At 40.2% G+C, this 20,895-nt stretch overlaps 1 protein-coding gene across 9 annotated transcripts in view; it reads right to left on the reverse strand.

The window, feature by feature from the left end:
• The window catches only part of SIPA1L2 (signal induced proliferation associated 1 like 2), a 250,453-nt gene that overhangs the window by 26,834 nt on the left and 202,724 nt on the right, over window positions 1–20,895 (reverse strand). For 6 of the 9 annotated variants that reach the window (XM_030556900.1, XM_030556898.1, XM_030556892.1 and 3 more), the window contains 4 exons: window positions 17,361–17,749; window positions 10,306–10,530; window positions 5,846–5,999; window positions 2,344–2,563 (listed from right to left, as the gene is read on the reverse strand). In XM_030556900.1, coding sequence (XP_030412760.1) covers window positions 2,344–2,563; window positions 5,846–5,999; window positions 10,306–10,530; window positions 17,361–17,749 — 988 coding nt within the window. The remainder of the gene's footprint in view (window positions 1–2,343; window positions 2,564–5,845; window positions 6,000–10,305; window positions 10,531–17,360; window positions 17,750–20,895) is intronic. The other 3 variants (XM_030556901.1, XM_030556899.1, XM_030556897.1) reach the window with 1 other exon arrangement.

Consider the following 20,895-nt stretch of genomic DNA (forward strand, 5'->3'; position numbering starts at 1 on the left):
GGGGTAGAGGGCAGAGCTGGCTGAAAGTTGGGAGTTCACTAGGCTCTTGGTGCAGACTTGCTTTGGCACTTGCAGAAAGGGAATGCCTGGCTTCAAAAAGTGTCTGTTTTGAAAACAACCAGAGGGACAAAGATGAGTTTCAACATGTTCTGTTGACACACATGCACTGGGTCTTGCTGATGCTGCCTCCAGGGTGTCAAGGAACAGCTTTGAGCCTCACATGTTGGGTCTTTGCAACTGTGGGAGGTATCAATACAGAGTCTCGATACCCAGCTGTTACTCTTGATTCTGGGTCACTTGAAGCCAAAAACTTCAGGGCCTCTGGGTTGATTTCACATTAGACTTAAATGAAACATGAGAGGAGACTAGGGAGCTTTCTGATGCTCTGTCTATGACTTGATAGTTTACAGTGACATTGCCAGCAAATCTCAAAGTTAAGTGTCAGTCTGTTCTGAAGCACATAATTCAGTAGTTAGGCCTGTCCATTACGGACATGGTCTGGACAGTTTTTTATAATAATATTACTAGTTATTATTTCTTTGATCTTACGTCTGTCCATCCCTGCAAGACTTCGATGGGACTTGTGCTCCTAAGTAATTTAAGTGCTTAAGTCACTAATTCCTAACCATAGGTGCCTAAAATATGGAGTTAAGAACCCAGTTTGGCTCCTGTTTTTGAAAAAATTGGCCTAATTCCAATATTAAGCTACCTAAATAAAAGTGGCTAGTTTTTCAGAAGAGCTGCTCCTATAAGAACACACTGGGTCAGACCAATGGTCTATCTACCTCAGTATCCTGTCTTCTGACAGTGGCCAATGCCAGGTGTCCCAGAGGGAATGAACAGAACAGGTAATCAAGTGATCCATCCCCTGTCTCCCATTCCTAGCTTCTGGCAAACAGAGGCTAGGGACACTTCAGAGCATGGTTTTGCATCCATGCCTATCCTGGCTAATAGCCATTGATGGACTTATCTTCCATGAACTTAACTAGTTCTTTTTTGAACCCTATTATAGTCTTGGACTTCACAACATCCTCTGGCAAAGAGTTCCACAGGTTGACTGCATTGTGTGAAGTAATACTTCCTTTTGTTTGCTTTCAACCTGCTGCCTATTACTTCCATTTGATGACCCTGAGTTCTTGTGTTGTGAGAAGGATTAAATAACAACACTTCCTTATTTACTTTCTTCACACCAGTCATGATTTTATAGACCTCTATCATATCCCCCCCTTATTTGTCTCTTTTCCAAGCTGAAAAGTCCCAGTCATTAATCTTTCCTCATATGGAAGCTGTTCGATACCCCTACTCATTTTTGTTATCCTTTTTCTGCACCTTTTTCAATTCCAGTATATCTTTTTTGAGATGCTGTAACCATATCTGCATGCAGTATTGAAGATGTGGGCATATCATGGATGTATATAGAGGCAACATGATATTGCCTGTCTAATTATCTATCCCTTTCCTAATGATTCCCAACATTCTGTTATCTTTTTTGATTGCCACTGCACGTTGAGTGGACATCTAAATTTCAGCACCCGAGTCTGAAAATTTTGGGCTTAGTACAGGTATTAGTATTTGCCATCCCAAATATTTACCTTACAATTATTCTAGAGTAAACTTTGCCATCTATACTGATGGAATATATCCATACAATAAGATCTCATCTAACATACAAATGAAGAAACACCTATTTAAATCAATTTAACTTACCCCAAGACCACTGTTTTCTGCTACTAAAAAGTGATAAATGAATGGCTAAGAGCAGGGATTTAATATTGTGAAGAAACCTCAGTAGATTCTATCTTGAAAAGGGGAACAAGGATCACATGTGCATTAAGTTTTAAGATATTGTCACTAAGATAAATGGGCTATCTTCATATCAAACTTAATAGACAATGAAATGGATAACACTAATATATATTTGTTAACAGTTTGAATGCACTAGAAAAACAAATGGCAACAAAATAGAGAAACCAACTTAAATACAAGCTTGTGCGGCAAAGCTAGTTAGCTTTATTTAGCTAGATCATTTATTGGTCTAAAACAGACAAATGAAAAGAGCTGTCTTGAGGCAAGCATTCTTTGCCTATCCCTTGCTTTGTGAAAATCCACTTTGTGGAAAATGTCTCTTCAAATCTGGAAAAAAGTTTGACTTCTGATCACTAAATCAAATATAAACAGGCACTACTGACCAGACTCGATACTTGCTAGGGTCTCTAGAACATAAAATGCTGAAATAATTATGTAACTTGCCATTAAAAGAACAATTATTTTAACATTTGGCAAGTCATTTGAGTTCACTAACAGAAAATCTGAAATCTGCTCATAACATGATCAATCACTTACTTCTTAGATTTCCCATTCCAAGAGCCAGACTCATTCTGGGAGGCAGAGTGCTGTGATATGGTGGGGTAGTGCTGAACAAAATATCGTTTGGCAAGGCTTGATCAAGCATTGAACTCCGTGAGCTAGCATACGAAGATCCTCTCCGATTACTACATATGCTCTCATCAGAAAGGGTGCGATAAAGCGTCCTCCTTGGAGATAGGTTCCCATAAAACGAAAACTAAATATTAAAATAGTTTTAGAAAAATGAATTGGTAAAGAAATGAAAATACTGAACATATTTTACTAGTTAAAATAATTTCTATGATATTGTGAAAACTCTTGTAGTATTTCTGTAGGCAGGCATAAAATATCATTTTGGAATTCTTGAACTTGCAATAGAAGATCAAATATTAGTTCCAACATGTCAACTCTCCTGCAGCCTCAGTGGAGTTACTGGATTAGATTTTTATATTTTCTCTTGACATTTTGGAACACGTCACCATGAATTAATTAGATACTGCATTGTTTTATTAATTCTGAAATGTTAAATGAAATCTCTATAACCCTCTGACAGTAATGGCTTCCAGAAACATATATAAGGTTACCATCTCTGGCAACACTTATCCAAGACCATACATAGGACTGCTTGATTTTAATTTGAAATGACTAGGTTTTAATATCAAGCCATTCTGAAGTTATCAACTATATGTGAGGTGCAATCTAATTTATATGACAATAAAGCTGATTTAAAGCATTATAGCTGTCTAGATAACATGAAATATGCTTAGAACAAGATAATAGAGTTCAGTGAAAGCTGTTCTATCTTTTATAAAATTACTTAAAATACCATCTCAATGTCTAAAGTAAAATTATATCTGATTGCCCTAACTGGATCAAACTTGGCTATTTTACTTGAGAACCCTTTAATTCTATAGCAATGCAAAAATAGTTACTCTGCATGTCTACAGAAGTAATTTATTTGTACAAATGATCTTAAACTGGTATTCTTTGCTTATAAGAGTCCAACATCCTGACCTGCTTTCTTTATAAATAGTTTAGGCAGCACACTTCCTATGTTGGATACACCTCAAGTGAATGTCGCGCCGAGTTAAAAATATCTACATTGTTGTGTTTCTAACAAGTCTTCCTAACTGATGAATACTTCTCAAAGAAACAGAGGGAAACATTCAATCATGCAAAAGGATAATATACTATGTACAAAATAGTACAATATACTCTAGGGGCCCATTTCAGGAAAGTATCCCTCTTCAGGACAGCACTGAAGCATGTACTTAACCGTAACCATGTGTTTAAGTCCAACTGAAGTCAATGGGGTTTAAGCAAATGTTTCAGTGCTGCCCTAAAGCAGAACTTAAGCATATCCTGAAATTCTTTCCAGAGTCAGGGTCTAAAAGCTACTATATTCTTTCAATATTAGACCCTGATTCTGGAAAAAATGTAAGCATATGCTTAAGTCCATCCTGCATTAGGATTGCACTGAAACATTTGCTTAAACCCCACTGACTTCAGTGCTTTCCTGAAGAGGGATGCTTTACTGAATTTGGGCCTCAATGTGTACTGAACAATTTTTTACAGAGTATATTTCCCTTTGAATGATTGAATGTTTCCCTCGGTTCCTTTGATGAGTATTCATCAGTTAGGAAGACCTGTCAAAAAAAAAATAACGATGTAGATATTTTTAACTCTGGTGCTACATTCACTGTTTTAAAAAAGCCACTGCATCTATACTTACTTGATGGGTATCCAGAATAGAAAGTGTGCAACCTCAGTTATTTATAAAGAAAGCAGTGTAGACAGCCTCTTAGAGTCAGAACTGCAGTCCAATTAGTTATTATATTAACAATGCATCATTGTAGGAAAATATAACAAAAATTATCAGCTATTATTCCTAAACTTTCAGAGATTTTATAGCTATATATGTATTTAACTTAATACATATGTTAAAAATAAACAATCTGACTCCTTTTAAATTAAATTTAGCACATGAGGGTCCCACATATGACCTATTTATACATGATGAACATGTTCTTTAGTATGCATTATGGACATAGTGAATTAAAGTACCATTGAGTTAATATCTATTTAAGAGCATTACTTCAAGTAATTAAATTGCTAGTGGTGCCATTTCCTATTATGCAAAAAATGCATTGTCACTGGTATTTGCAGTCCAGAAAGCATACTGTAAGTTCAATATCAGTACTTTAATGAACTTTTTAACATGAACAACATTGTCTCTGTATGACAAACAGATCACAGCTTTCTATGGGCAGACTATGAGACCTTTCCAATTAACTGTATATACTTGCTAATAAGCCAAATTTTTTTAGTAAAAAAGGGAAGCACCAGAGAAGGGGGTCACCTTATGAACGAGTATAGCGAGGGAGAGGTGGGACACAGCCCCTCCCCCCAACAGAGGGAGTAAGGAGAGGCAACACAGCCAGAAGGGAAGAGGCGGAGCCAGAGTCTCTCTGCTTCTGGGCCACGCTGCTCTCCCCCCAGCCTCCGAAGCGGCTGCAGCTCCAGAGCAGGCTGCGGCCGCGGCCGCGCCACCTGGCCCACCGGAGCAGGCTGCAGCCGCGGCCGCGCCACCCGGCCCGGCCCACCGGAGCAGGCTGCGGCCGCGGCCACACCGCTTGGCCTGCCAGAGCAGCTCCAGCCAGGCCAGACATCCTCCCCATAGAAGGTGGGAAGGAATGGGAAGTGTGTGGAGGTCCCGAGCTAGAGGTGGGGTCATGTGGGGGGTGGTCACAGGGGTTACTCCCCTGACCCCCCCAACTTCTCCTCCCCCCCAAAATTTCCCCACCACTTGCTGGCCCGGCCTGTCAGGGTAAGCCGCTGGCACGCCAGGACATTTTGTTTACTTAGGTTTACCTCTGTGCCTGCAGACCTTCTCGGCCCACTAGCAGCTTATCCTGTTGGCCTGGGAGCCAAAGTTTGTTGACCCCTGAATTATAGCGTTGGCTTATGAATGAGTCATAAAAAAATTCCATTTTTACTTATCCATCTTGGGGGGGGGGGGGGTCGGCTTATAAACGAACTGGCTTATGATCGAGTATATATGGTATTTATAATTAATATCTAAGTCACTGACTCATACAAACTTCAAATTGGAGTTGCTGTTGCTCGAAATCATGAAAGCCATGCCACTTTATTCAATTGCCTAACTTTAGGTACCTAGGTTTTAAAATACTGATCTCAGTCTTTGGACTTGTACTCAAAATTAACTAGGTGTTTGTACGAAAAAGCTCAGCTTTTAAATTTGAGAGAAGCATGTTTAACAAACACTGAATTTAATCCACAGTTGCCAAACACTAGGTATCATTTTATAGAGCAGGGTATGCATATTATTTGAATTACTGTCAGAATTCATAGTTTCTGCCTACTATGTTTGGTTTATATAGAATGATCTTGTCTAGTCTAAATCTATTTCAGAACTAAAAGTAGATGACTTCCGGGTAATTGCCTCTTGTATGTGTAGAGCCAAAAAAGAGTAGCTCACCTTTCTTCTACCCTCCTCCATAGTGAAACTATCTGGCAGCATCAGCTTCAGAAAATCTTCTTTGGACAAGACTTGCTGGCTTTCAGTAACTGCACTCCTCACAGAAGTCTGAAGCTGACTTGATGCAGACATATCATCCTCACCATACAGTCTGCTGAAACAATTGGTATATTACTATGGTAAGAAGTACTGGTCATGGATTTACAATACTGCATTTATTTTCATTTATGAAAACTAAAAGCTGCTGTATGAATCTCTCTCTCTGCATAGTGCATTGTTACCATTTCCCCCAATCATTTTAAATTTATGAATTAGTTTCAGTTTCACGATAGAATTTTTAAATTATTCAAAAAGTACTGAATTCCCAAGAAATGGGAAGCAGCATGTTTCCCAAAGTCTGCATTTTTCTTTTGTATACACTACACTTCTCTATTGTCTTGTTTATACTTAAAATATTTTGATCTGTGATAAATTATTAAACTTGTGCTTCCTGAGCAAATAAGAAAATCAATATCTTGTGGTGTGAAACTGTACGCAGCATCACAATCTGACAAAATCATCATGGTCCATCACTGGTAGCACCAAAAGTTCACCTGTAATCAATTTTGCCATGTGCCAAGCGCCTTTTATTATCAGCCCTTTCACAAAGCTGTTTGTATAAATAAAACAGGCGTCTTCTTTAATTATCAGCATACAGAAATATATTTACATTCAACAAAAGACTGTCAAACTGAATTACTGTCTTTCAGCTCCCTTCCAGCAAGAAAGGAGAGAGATGATCTTAAAAGGTTTACTCTGGAAATGGAATCTGAGGAGCTGGAGATTTCCAAACACACAGTGCATACATTTGAGACCAATTACTTACTGCCAAGTGCAGCATAATCAGCAATTGTATTCTCAGCAGAGAGGAAATAGGCTTTGCTACGTTAAATTGTAATTCTCAGTGAATTATGTCTTATGGTGGCACAACCTTCAGCAAATGACCTGATTTTCATCACCACTGCTAATTTGAGATGCTATTTTATTTCAAACTAATTATCTTTGAAATAGAGTCCCTTCCCTCCCCACTCCCACCCCTCATGATGCATGGAAAGCTTTCCTAGAGAGAGAAAGTTAAGCATTGCTCTAAAGCATAGAAAATTTATGAGAATATTTTTTCATATGTGCAGCGTGGCCATCTTTGATTCACACTCTTCAGTTGGAGCTAGTCCTCACAGACATTTTTCAAAGTTCCTGGGTTTTTAGTCCAAAGGGAATGCTTAATTATGCAGTTTTCAATAAAAGTTTTCATTTCAAAACTGTAAAAAAGGTTGCAGGATCTCATTATGCAGAGGCCCATGGGACAACAGAGACTGCCACACTTTTAAAGAGGCAGCATTCTTATGACTGAACAATCTAGTGAACGCGTGCTTATTCATAATATTAAGGCAAAACAAATGTGCAGTGAAGGCCACAACTGGGAGTAGTTGGTGCTCATTACTTTTGAAAATGAAGCAAGTGTTGAAATATGGTTTTAAAGAGCCTAAAGTTAAGCTCCTACTTTTGAATATGTAAAATTTTGGCCTACATTTTTACTGTAGATTTTGCTATAAATATTATGTAATATATATGAAACATTTACAACATTGTAGATGTAATATTCATTTTCCCCTCCCACAGAATAAAGGATAGTCCACACATCACATTTAAAAATAGACTACTCCATGTGTTTTGCTGCCAGTCTGCCAAGATACACAGCGCTTTCTACTATGTAGAAAAGGAGGCAGAATCGGTTATTTATACTCAATAGGGAAGTAAGGGGATCATCATTGGAACATGATTTTGAAGATAAAAAGAATATATAACACACCTTTATTATTATTATTATTACATGGCAGATCCAAACAGTACTTGTTGCTCCTAATATGCTGGTACAATAGGAAGGATGCAAAGCACCACCTGTAACCAAATTTGAGTAACTGCACCACATTCTGAACCAAGGCTTTCACTTCTGCACAGGAGGAAGAAGATCCTCCTGAGCTTTCCTAGTGCCAGGCAAGATACATTGCTCTTTATTAGAGGTGGTTGGAACATTTTCAGCAAAATGAAATTTTACTGAAATATGTTGTTTCGTTGAAGCCAAAACATTTCATAGAGATCTATAGATTTTAATCAAGTTTTTGAGAGAGATGTGCGCTCACCAGACGGTTATGGCCCCGATCTGAATTGCGGGAGACCTCGGTTCAAGTCCCTTCTCTGCCTGATTCAGAGCCCACCATCCTAGATCACTCTGAATCAGGCAGAGCGGGGGCTTGAAACTTTGCCTCTCACATCCCAGGCCAGGGTCCTGATCACATACACATACATACATACACACCTGTACCAAGGCCCACCCTGTCTTAAGTGCTGGTTTGAAAACAGACATTTTGATAATTCCATTTCCATGCAAGTGCTGTAAAGGGTTCGTTTTCATTCCAATCCACAATGAATACAAATACTGAAACCTCCAAAAGTGCCACAAAATGAAATATCATCTGGCTCTAATGTTAATTTCACCAGCCCCTTCATCTTGGGACAGTTCCAGTAAGGGGACAGTATGTGGCCAGGATTGGAAAGCAGCTGAGGTGCCTCAATTCTTTTGAAGTTTCCTAGCTCTAGAAACAATTGCTGCAGGGTCCAGTGGAATAATCAGAAAGGCCTCTGCTTCCATGAAGTTCCACATGCCTGCAGCTCCACATCTCTGCCCCTGAAGAGGATTTTTTGGAGATCTGGGGGGCTATTTCTGAGGCAGGGCCTGGATCTTCAGTACTTCTCTGCCTTTTTCCCTCTCCTTGCATCTAAGCAGAACTGAGTAGATTTTCTAATCGCAAGAATCAGGTCAGAGAGAAAATGCCCAAATTGTGAGAAACCTCCACTCCCAAGCCCAAGGGGAGGTCTTCTGGCGGGTAGTGATCGATCTATCGGGGGTCGATTAGACACGATAAAATCGATCCTCGATCGCGCTCCCCATTGCTCCGGAACTCCAGCTCACGAGAGGCGGAAGCAGAGTTGACAGGGGAGCGGCAGCAGTCGACTTGTCGCTATCCTCACGGCCAGGTAAATCGACCTAAGATACACCGACTTCAGCTATGATATTCGCGTAGCTGAAGTTGCATATCTTAGGTTGACCCCCCCACCATTAGTGTAGACCTGGGCTATGTGAGGCCTTTTCATCAAGTGCCCCAGGATCATCCAGGGCAGGATTAAAGCAGTTGAGGCACTCCACTACGTAGTGGACTCTGTGGCTTCATTCCTATGCCATGACCCTGCCCTCCTCCCCAACTTGGAGTGACACTGGGACATCAGGATGGGTAGTGGCTTGAAGTCTCTATCTACCCCCCAAGAATAGTAGCAGTAGTTCCAGCAGGGTCCCAGTACTTAGCTCAGCAGCCTGGAAGTATTTAAATTGGATGAATGAACGGGTAGGGCACACTGCATTTTCTGCCTACCATACACACAGTCCTCTGATGGGATAGTGCTGGCAGGGCCCTCTGCTATTTTCAGGTACAGTTTAGTACCCCCTTGAGATAATGGGGCTGTTTGCACTCTCACAGCTATTCTGTCATGGTTTCTGCAGACTATGGCAGACACTGTTGTATTAGTTATAGTCAGTTAATGTTTTCTAGCTTTCTTTTGCAGTTATAAAGGCTAGAAATATTTTTTAAAGTGAAAATTGTAATTCTGATGTAATTACATAATTCCAGGAATTGGGGAATATTCTAACACAGAAGTAGGGGTGTCCCTCCACCAAAGGACTCAAAAGCAACACTAATTTCAATTGACAAGGCTCAAAGTTTTTTTTTAATCTCCACAATACTCTTCTTTTTTTCATCTCAAACCAAAACCAGCATAGCAAAATCTTGAATTAAGGTTTATAGAACTGGGGCCCTTGGATCCAAAACCAGAGGTTATATCCAGGAGCAACCTTATTTAGAACCCCTTCAATGAAAGTTAAGCTTTTTTGGAGAATCATTTGAGAAGATACTGAGATTCTCCAGACCTGAATGGGGTTATGCCTAACTAATCCTCTTCAAGATGGAATTTCATGTCTTTACAACACAACTGTAATTTTTTGCCACATTAACAATGCCAGTCCTTTCTCTCATTTTGCTTCACTGGGTAAAAGGGAGGTGGTTCAACAGGAAAGAAACAAAGAGAAAAAGGAAGGAGGAGGCAAGAGGACCCTCCAACCAATGATTTTCTTTCACCTGTGTCGAGATCTCTGGTACATAAAGGAAGAAAAAAACCCAAATATTTCAAATAAAATTGAAGACAAGGAGAGGCATTTTATACTTTTCAAATAATGAGAAAGTTAAAAACTTTTCCCACACAATATAAATAACACACACACTATATTATTTTATATATATATATATATATATAAATATATATATATATATAGATATATAAACTTTATAAAATAAGAATAAAAAATATCTTACTTTTGGCATTGAGAAACTTCAGATTCTTCAGGTGTAGGGCTGCCTTCTGACTTTTTCCAACCAATGACGTATTTGCTCACTGCTCCTTGTCTGTGGTGTAATTTTGATACAGACCCAGAGATCTGCTGACCACTATTCTGTGACACTATGTAGACTTTGGAGGTATCTAGAGAGCCACTGTTTTTAGAACAATGTGCTGAAGGGCTTCCTGAATGGTGAGATCCACTGAAAAGGAACACAGAACAAAATCTGCAGTGCAATAAAACATCAAGGACTTGAGACTACGGCCAGCTATGCAATCATAATTCTTTTACATTTTCTTTAATACATTTTATATATAGCTAAATCACAGCTATCAACTCTTCAAGCACACACGCATGTGTACACACACAGAAGGACTCCACAAGATGAGCATTTTCTATCACTGAACCTATTGCAATGCCAAGGCAAACCAGACTGATTTAAAGACAATGAGCCAAATTCAACCGTGGTGTAACTCCATCAATGCCAAGAATTACATCAGGAATGAACATGGCCCCAGATGATTGCCTGAACTTTGAGAACTTCTAGGGATTTCCACTTAATATTATTCTTGACAAGACACATCAGCTAAAGGTAGGCTCTTGATTTAAGCTCTCTTTTAAAAAAAGATCATATGAATAGAAATAACTTTCACCTCAATGAATGTGGCAATGAACACAGTTTTCTGGATTATTTTAATATTCTCTTGCATTATTAATAGCGCTAGTAATTATTAATAGCATGTTTCATCAGACTCTCTCAAAGTACTTTACAGTCAAATTAAAGCAAACAACATCCTCTAAAACGATAGCCAAAGAGCTGATGGGGATCTTTGCCCAAGTGGGGCTACCAAAGGAGATATTAACAGACCAAGGAACCCCACTTATGTCTAAAGTAATGAAGGACCTCTGTATGCTGCTCCATATACATACCATGAGAACTTCAGTCTACCATCCGCAGACTGATGGATTAGTAGAAAGGTTTAACCGAACCCTCAAGGCTATGATAAGGAAGGTGGTATGTTGGGACGGGAAGGATTGGGACGCCCTACTACCCTACCTTATGTTCGCTATCTGGGAGGAACCTCAGGCCTCAACTGGGTTTCCCCCTTCGAGTTATTATACGGGAGTCACCCCCGTGGCATACTAGACATCGCCAAAGAGATCTGGGAAGAGGAACCCAATGAGGGGAGAAATATAATAGAACATGTGATACAGATGCGAGACCGGATAGCCCGTGTCACCCCTATTGTACGGAAACATTTCGAAAAGGCCCAGGAGGACCAGAGAACCTATTACAATCACCAGGCAAAAGTCTGACAGTTCCAACCAGGGGATCGGGTGATGGTGTTGGTACCTACGGCAGAAAGCAAGCTTCTGGCCCAATGGCAGGGACCCTATGAGGTGGTTGAACCTGTGGGAGAAGTAACCTACAAGGTGCAGCAGCCAGGACGCCGAAAACAAGAACATATTTATCACATCAACCTTCTGAAACCCTGGCATGCACAAGAGTCGTGCATAACTGTCCAAAAAGACCTAACCCAGGAAAACAAGCCTGCCAAACAGGTGAGAGTGTCTCCTGATTTAACACCAGAATGAGAAGAGTGATGTGTCTGAGATGATCTTCCGGAACCATGATGTGTTCTCGACAAAACTGGGTCGAACAACCGAGACGTATCACCACATTGTTACGAACCCTGGGGCCAGAATAACAATGAGGCCCTATTGGGTGCCAGCGGCCAAAAGGGAGGAAATGAAAGCGGAAGTAAAAAAAATGCTGGAGTTGGGGATCATCGAAGAATCCCAGTCAGTGGTCCAGCCCAATCATGCTGGTGCCCAAACCTGATGGCACCACAAGGTTTTGCAACGACTTCCGGTGACTAAATGAAGTATCCCAGTTTGATGCGTACCCCATACCTTGCATAGATGAACTAGTGGACCGTCTGGGTAATGCCCGGTACTTGATTACTCTAGACTTGACAAAGGGGTACTGGCAAATTCCCCTTGTGGAAGATGTAAAGGAAAAGACTGCGTTCTCTACACCAGAAGGTCTTTTTCAATATACTGTCCTCCCTTTTGGACTACATGGGGCCCCAGCTACTTTCCAGAGCCTCATGGATAAGCTATTACGCTCGCATAACAGTTATGCTGCTGCTTATTTGGACGATGTGGTCATTCATACCCCAGACTGGGAAAGTCACCTAAAGAAGGTGGAGGCAGTCCTTGATACCTTCAGGCGAGCTGGCCTTACAGCAAACCCTGCCAAGTGCGCTGTAGGGTTTACGGAGGCCAAATATCTTGGCTACATTGCGGGAAAAGGTCTGGTAAAACCCCAAGCGAACAAGTTGGAGGCCATCCAAAATTGGCCGCGACCACGTCGCAAGAAACAAGTCCGGGCATTCCTAGGTGTAGTGGGGTATTACCGACGATTTATCCCCCACTATGCCACAAGGGCAAGCCCCCTGACTGACCTAGTAAAAGCCCGTGGACTTGATCTGGTGAGGTGGTCTGACACAGCAGAGGAAGGATTCACAGACCTAAGAACTGCCCTCTGCAGTAACCCTGTCCTAATAGCCCCTGATTTCACCAAGGAATTTATCCTGCAGACGGATGCATCGGAAGTAGGGTTGGGTGCCGTTCTATCACAGATGGTCGGGGAGGAGGAACACTTAATTCTCTACCTCAGTAGGAAACTCCTTCTGAGGGAACAAAAATATGCAGTGGTGGAGAGGGAGTGCCTTGTCGTAAAATGGGCCATGGAAGCCTTGCACTACTACTTGCTTGGGAGCAGATTTGTCCTCATGACCGATCATGCTCCTCTCCAATGGATGCAGCAGAACAAGGAGAAGCACACAAGGATGACCAGGTGGTTCTTATCCCTCCAACCTTTCCAGTTCCATGTGCAACACAGAGCAGGGAACCATCACGGCAATGCCGATGGCTTGTCACGTATGCACTGTCTGGCTTCCCAAGCTGCCCAATCCCTTGGTGTTGAGCATGGGGGAGGGATATGTGACAGACCCAGGCCAGTGGGGTGCAGAAGTCTGGTAGAGGGCAAATATACTGGTCACTGGGTGAATAATTTTCTGTTCCCTGAGTGATCAGAGCAGGGTCTGCACTAGAGTAGTCAGGAACTTGCTAGAACCAATTAAGGCACACAGGCTGATTAGAACACCTGCAGCCAATCAAGGCAGGCTAATCAGGGCACCTGGGTTTTAAAAGGAGCTCTCTCCAGTCAGATGGGGAGGAGCCAAAGGAGAGTAAGTGCGTGTGAGGAGCTGGGAGCAAGAGACACAAGGAGCTGAGACTGAGAGGGTGTGCTGTTGGAGGACTAAGGAGTACAAGCATTATCAGACACCAGGAGGAAGGTCCTGTGGTGAGGATAAATCAATGTTTGGAGGAGGCCTTGGGGAAGTAGCCCAGGGAGGTGTGGCTGTCACACAGCTGTTACAAGAGGCACTATAGACAGCTGCAAATCCATAGGGCCCTGGGCTGGAACCCAGAGTAGATGGCGGGCCTGGGTTCCCCCCAAACCTCCCAACTCCTGATCAGACACAGGAGGAGTTGATCCAGACTGTGGGGGAGATCACTGCGGTGAGCAAATCTGCCAATAAGCGCAGGACCCACCAAGGTAGAGGAGGAACTTTGTCACAGTATGTAGAGACTTCTCTATCTCAGGTAACCGGTTCAGTATGACCTTGCCTCATACAGTGGCACTACAGTCACTAGCTTTTGAGTTCAAGACTATTGACTAGCTAGGAAGGTAGGAATGCAAAACTATTTGACGCTAAATGAAACTGTTTCAGCTACAGTAACCTGATTGTATTTGGTAATCCAAGGGTGTAACTAGAATTTAAAAAATGAGACAGCAAGACAGAATTACACAGCTGTGAAAAACAAGGCCGTACACATTTCAAAGGGATCTGATAGTTTGTGATGTCATTACACAAAATAGGCTTGATTCTGAAACCCTTACTCAGACAGATTAATACTTTCTCCAATGGGACTACTCAGTATGAATAAAGGGTGGTAGAATCAGGCCCAATACGTCTATACTCAACAGCATTCCTGTGCTGTATTTCATCCATTTAATAAACAGCATACAATTTTAACAAGGAACCACTGAATTTTTTATATAGGAAGTAGCTTTCCACCAGCCCTCTGGTTTGTTTCTTGTTTAAGTTTTAATTTATTAGATATTTACAGATGTTTATTATTAAACATTTATACTGTGGTAATACCTGAAAGTCTCAATCAGGTCAGAGCCCTACTGTGTTAGTCAAATTCTGAACAGTTATAGACTACCATACTGAGAGGGATTTGGCATTGGGGTGACTTGTCAGTCAGAACACAATTCATTTACGTATTAAAATAATGAAAACACTGTATTTCACAGTAGTAATATCACAGCTGTGAAATAAGACATTTCTTAAAGCTTGTTTGGCTACAGTATATCAGATTCTTAAAAGTGTTTAAATATCTATGAAGCATGGTTTGTGACACAACTCATTTGAAGAGGATCTTCACATAAGTTATACCTAAAACAGCTAACCCACATGAAATACAATTTATGTGTTTTTTTTTAAAATAGTAACATCATTTGGCACTCAAATTAAGAACAGATATTTTTTAAAAAATATTACCAAAGTGAGATCGGACAACCCTGAAGGGATAGTCATGATCTCTTAAGTTTTAACTCGCTCTGCCACTGACTTAGATAAGTCATGTGAATTCTTTGCATATCAGTTTTTCCATCTGCAAAACAAGAATAGATTTTCCTGTCTACCTCACGGAGGTGGATTGAAGATTATTTAATGTCTGTATGGCATTTTACATATTTAAAGTGCTATGCAAATAATTATTTCTATCCTTCAGAAATCTATTTCAGACCACTGTTTCTATTATGTATGTATATAGTATTCAATATTTGAAAGTATTTATCGAGTTTTCTTCCTGTCTGAACACTACTGTATCTTCCACAGTTTAGGAAAATGCTTATGAAATTAGATTAGACAAATTTACTCATAGAACACAGAGGGAGGATGTGGAATGCAACTCATTGTTTTTTCCTGTACTGGTGTGCTTGAAAATGGACAAATCAGAGAAACAAAAACGTGCAAATAATTTCCCTTTAAATGACTCCACCTTACCAAGCAAAAGCCTTCAACATACATTCAAAAGCAGCACCCTCAAAAACACCAGAAAATGGGAATTAAAAGATGAAAGCGACCAGCTGTACAAATCCTCTCACACAACACAACTCGCTTTAGAATACAAGTAATGTACACAAATTTCATCTATAGTCAAAGGGCAGACAGGAAAATCCATCAAATTCAATCCAACATACACATTTTGCCAGACAATTAACATATTAATTTAAATTTAGGGGCAAGGTACGCAATGCAGCTTTACAATACACAAATATAAAGAAACAGATATTTCCAGTGGAATTATATCTGATTGCTATAGCATTAAATCCTTATGCCATCAGTTGCATTGTACTGAAAGAGCATGTGCAGCCAAGTGCTTCTTGAAAAAATGTGCTAAAGGGGTGCCAAGCTAACTTGACTGGTTTCTTTTTGAAGCTATTACAGTTATTTATATTAATTGGAATAATGGAGGCAGTGATACTAATGCAAAATTAACATTAATAATATAAACACACTGGGCTGATATTTTACTAATTGACAAACTTATTTTGTACCCATTCCAATATTTTAATGATCACTTCATTGCCAGTAGGACAGAGTATAGATAGACTAATTTATTTATTTATTCATTCCATCTGAACAGTTATGCTGCTGAACTGAAGTGTCACAATAGAATGGGATTTTCAAGGAATAAACTATATACTTATTTATGAGTAGGTTTCTCTATGGTGCTCATTGTATTACCTGACAACTCCAGCAATATTAATGAATGTATTCTCCTAACACTGCCGTGAGACAGGTGTTTATTCTCCCAATATTCCCACAATGCTATCCTATTTTGTTATTTTCTTGATTAAGAAATTAGAAAATGTTGTATTATGCAATACATAAATAACACATGCTTTATCCAATTAATCCCACAACCCCAGAACCCTTAGGGCCCTGCAGCTATGCCACCTTGTGCTGTGCTCTTGACAGGTCGCACAAACTATATCAGTATAATTTTACCGGTACAACTGTAAAATTTTCCCATGTAGGCAAGCCCTTCGAAAATCATGGATGAAAGTATCCTGTTAAATAGGAGAAGGAGGAATCTACAAGGTGCTGCCACATAAGGCTGCAATAAACGGGAAGGCACTTTGATTGTCCAGGGTGCTTGGTTATCCTCACAAAATTCTCAGTGAATGTGAAGCAGATTGTACTCCTCATCATGTCTCACTGTAGCATGACAACTAAATATCATAGTAGCATTTCATTATGGCCCTACTGGAAAGTCCTTCCTCTCCAAAAATACTCATAAGGGCCCTACAGTGCAAGTTTGACACAACTGTCTGAAATGGCCTTGACTGAAACAATGGCCCATCATTTTGCTATCTTAACACCCTCTACCCAGTTCAAACTGATATAGATGTTATCACTTCCTGTCCTAAATGTTTGTCCAATGTAGTCAAGTGCCATTAAACAGGTACTGCATTTTCACCTCAAGGGTAAAAGTGCTTTGGGGAAAAAGTGCAATATATTTATTATGCCTTTCAGGGTAGGTCAATCAATTTCAAAGGAGTGATATATACTGAATAGATTGTGTGTTCCCCCAAAGATACTAAATGTTCTTACTAATTTTTTAAAAATTTTGTCACACACACACACATCCGGATTAGATTTTTAAATAGAAATTCATACACACAGACACACCCTACATGCACCGTCTGTAACAGACTCATGGAAGGTGAGGGAAAGCCTTTTGTTGGTTCTCATTATGTATTGAAATATAAAAAATTAAAATTAATAAGCACATTTTCAAGAAACAGAATCGTTGAGCATAAACAAAAGCAAATTCTCTCGGTCACTAATTGAATCACATAATTTGTATAGAAAAAACACATACCTGGAATGAGAGGATATTTCACTGAGGTCTCCCATGCTACCTTCAGCTGTATGACTGCTAGAAATGGCAGAAGAATAGCTATGTACAGCATAAATTTTAGCTTGTTCATCATCTTGCCCAGGAGTTTCAGAAGATTCAGTCCACTGCTCAGCCCGACTACGCACGCCAGACCTGCTGCCAGCAAGGTGTAAAGGGGCCATGAGAGGAGCAGGCATACAAGGAGCTGTATCAATTCCACTGTCAGTAGAAGCCCCTTTAATATATGTTAATCCAAGCAATTCAGGGTCCATCAGGTCTCCGGAGCCAAAGTGCTTTTCATCACTATTGCTCGATGTATTACTGGACAGGGTATTACTGCTGGAGTGACTGGAACAGGTTTTGTCTCCAATCTTAAAAAAAACCAAAGTTTATAAATATTTACTTCCGTTTAAGATCACTTAATTTTCTTTATTCAAAGGTCATTTAGCCTGCATTTAATACTTTTCACAGCATCATTGAATACAAACACCAAATACAAAAGAAACTAAATGTGCAATGAGCTTCTATAAAGTGAAATGAACTGCACAATTGGCTAGGTGTATGATGGGACTTTTCTTTCCTCCAAAATAAGCCTATTGTGTGGGTAGGTACAATAGACTTTAGACCAGGGTCGGCAACCTTTCAGAAGTGGTGTGCCGAGTCTTCATTTATTCACTCTAATTTAAGGATTCGTGAGTCAGTAATACATTTTAACGTTTTTAGGTCTCTTTCTATAAGTCTATAATACATAACTAAACTATTGTTGTATGTAAAGTAAATAAGGTTTTTAAAATGTTTAAGAAGCTTCATTTAAAATTAAATGAAAATGCAGAGCCCCCCGGACCGGTGGCCAGGACCCGGGCAGTGCGAGTACCACTGAAAAATCAGCTTGTGTGCTGCCTTTGGCACGCGTGCCATAGGTTGCCTACCCCTGCTTTAGACCATTGGTTTGATCTCTTATGGAAAATCCCATGTTCACATTTAAATTCTTTGATTCTGACATGCTTACATCCATAAACTGTCATTTGTGGATAGTTACAATGAACAACAAACCACTGAATTGGGTTCTCTTGCAGTTCTGGAGAACAATGGAGATTGAATTACTGTTATCCTCTCTCAGAGAAGATGAACTATCCAGTTTATTGGATCAGGTGCAGCATGTATGACTACTGGAGATGAAGGCAAGTGGAATGTGTGTACCAGATACAAGTGACTTGACCCTTTGGGGGTTCAAGCTCAGTATGACTGCTGGACTAGAAGAACTGTGTCAGACAGTTGCATCAGTAGAAATTTTGAGGAGATTTTACGAAGAGCTGAATTCATTTACCTGTGAGGCAAGACAGCCAGGACGAAGCCAGATAAAGCCTAGGTAAGAAGTAAAGTGGGAGGGTAGACTACTATTTTTAATTAGATTCCCCTTCCAGCAGATGTACATGAGGAGGATAATTTCTTATATACCAAGCTGTTAGAGGTAGCCCTTTTCAAAAGACTGCCTCACCTAACTGCACATTGAGAATTAACAAGTCTCAGGGTCTGTTTGAAAAGTTGCTACAAAAAGAGGGGGTTTAAGTGCATTACGAACCTTTTGGAGATGGTTTTCAACTTCACTATTAGGGAACTAGATGCTGGAAATGCAAATGAACATGATTCTAGAGACAGGATGCGCTAAGATTCACTAGAGAGTTGTCTCGGGCAGAGGTGCTTCAGTTTGGACCACAAATGCTACATGGCGTCAAAGAGGAAAGAAACCTTTAGGAAGGAAGGAAGCCTTCAAGAAGAAAAAAAACAAAACACAGGAAGGAGCGATGTAAGTATCAGTCCCAGGAAAAGCTTCCTTCAGGCTGCTCTAGTTTATAATAAGTACCTGCTTGGCACTGGAACTGGCACAGAGAATTGGGGTGAGCTGGAGAACAGCTGGCACCTTCGCATGCTCTCCTCGTAGGCTACACCAAGCAAACTTCAACTACAGCTCAGAGTCATGTATTTCCATGTGTCAAGGCCACTCTTCTTAGGGAATTTCAGTGTGGCCTTAACAGAGACCAATCTCTAAACATGTCATGGATCAATTAGAACTCAAGTATAGTAAATCACCAGGACAAGATGATATTCAGCCAAGATTTCTGAAGTGCAAAGATACTGAGGTGGATATGCATAATATCCTAAACAGCAACATTTGTTCGTGAAGAATGTAAAGTTTTTCATTTAGTGCTCATCTCCAGCAATGGACAATCCAAGGAACTGGGCAAAAAAAGTGACCAAGGTATGGAACAGCGTCCATATAAGAAGAAATTAAAGAGACTGAGACTTTTAAGTTTGGAAAGGAGATGACAGAGGAGATATGATAAAGGTCTATTAAATCTTGACTGGTGTGGAGAAAGTGAATAAGGAAATGTTATTTACTTCTTCACGTAATGCGAGAACTAGAGGTCACCCAATGAAATTAACAGGCAGCAGGTTTAAAACAAACAAAAGGAAGTATTTCTTCACACAACGCAGCCAGTCAGTCTGTGAAACTCTTTGCCAGAGGATGCTGTAAAGGTCAAAACTATAACAGGGTTAAAAAAATTAGATAAGTTCATGGAGGATAGGTCGATCAGTGGCTATTAAGGATGGGCAGGGATGCAACCATACTCCGAGTGTCCCTAGCCTCTGTGTTCCAGAAGCTGGGAGTGGACAACAGTGGATGGATCACTTGATGATTGCCAGTTCTGCACATTTCCTCTGAAGACCTGACACTGGCCACTGTCAGAGACAGGATACTGAGCTAGATAGACCATTGATCTGACTCAGTATGACCGTTTTTATGTTCTTATGCTTTGGATAGGCCTCTCTCAGTTTTGTATTAAGTGATTGATTGAGTAATTCAAGGATAGAGTAATGCTGTGCTGCATTCAAATATATATGTAACCAAGACATAATAAATGTATGAAGTTCAGTGAATAGAACAGTATCTCAGGTATTGATACTCGGTTTAATGTTATTCATTCTACACAGTGATTCAATCCTCAAACTTCTGGACAACTTCTCCTTGCCTGAAAACATCAGGAAGTAATTTCCTCCATGTGTTAGATTGTATAGTACTGTACACTACAGCATGATGAGGGTCTTTTTTCCAAGATCATAGACCAGATTCACAGCCTGTTTAAATCAGAAAGCCAATTTACTCCAGCAGAGAATCTGGCCCTATAACCTTATTGAAATTATTTTACAAGTAGTACCATATAGTCTCCTGGTACATCTAGCAAGACTTTTGTTTTACAAACATACAAGATGCTATTAAGGGAACATGGCACTTTACTAGTGCTTTTTCCCCCCCCCCCCTTTTCCTAAATCATAAGACACCGGCCACTATTAAATGCAAGATACTGAACCAGGTGGACCAATTATCTGATCCAGCACTTCAACTTCTATGTGTCTTTTCTTAAGGCAGCCATAGAATTTGTATCATGCTTAGAAAATAAATCTGTTTAATAACTTAACTTCTAATCCTAATGAAGTTAGCACAATATTGGTAAGC

This window comes from Gopherus evgoodei, chromosome 3, assembly GCF_007399415.2.
Source record: "Gopherus evgoodei ecotype Sinaloan lineage chromosome 3, rGopEvg1_v1.p, whole genome shotgun sequence".
NCBI lineage: Eukaryota > Metazoa > Chordata > Testudines > Testudinidae > Gopherus > Gopherus evgoodei.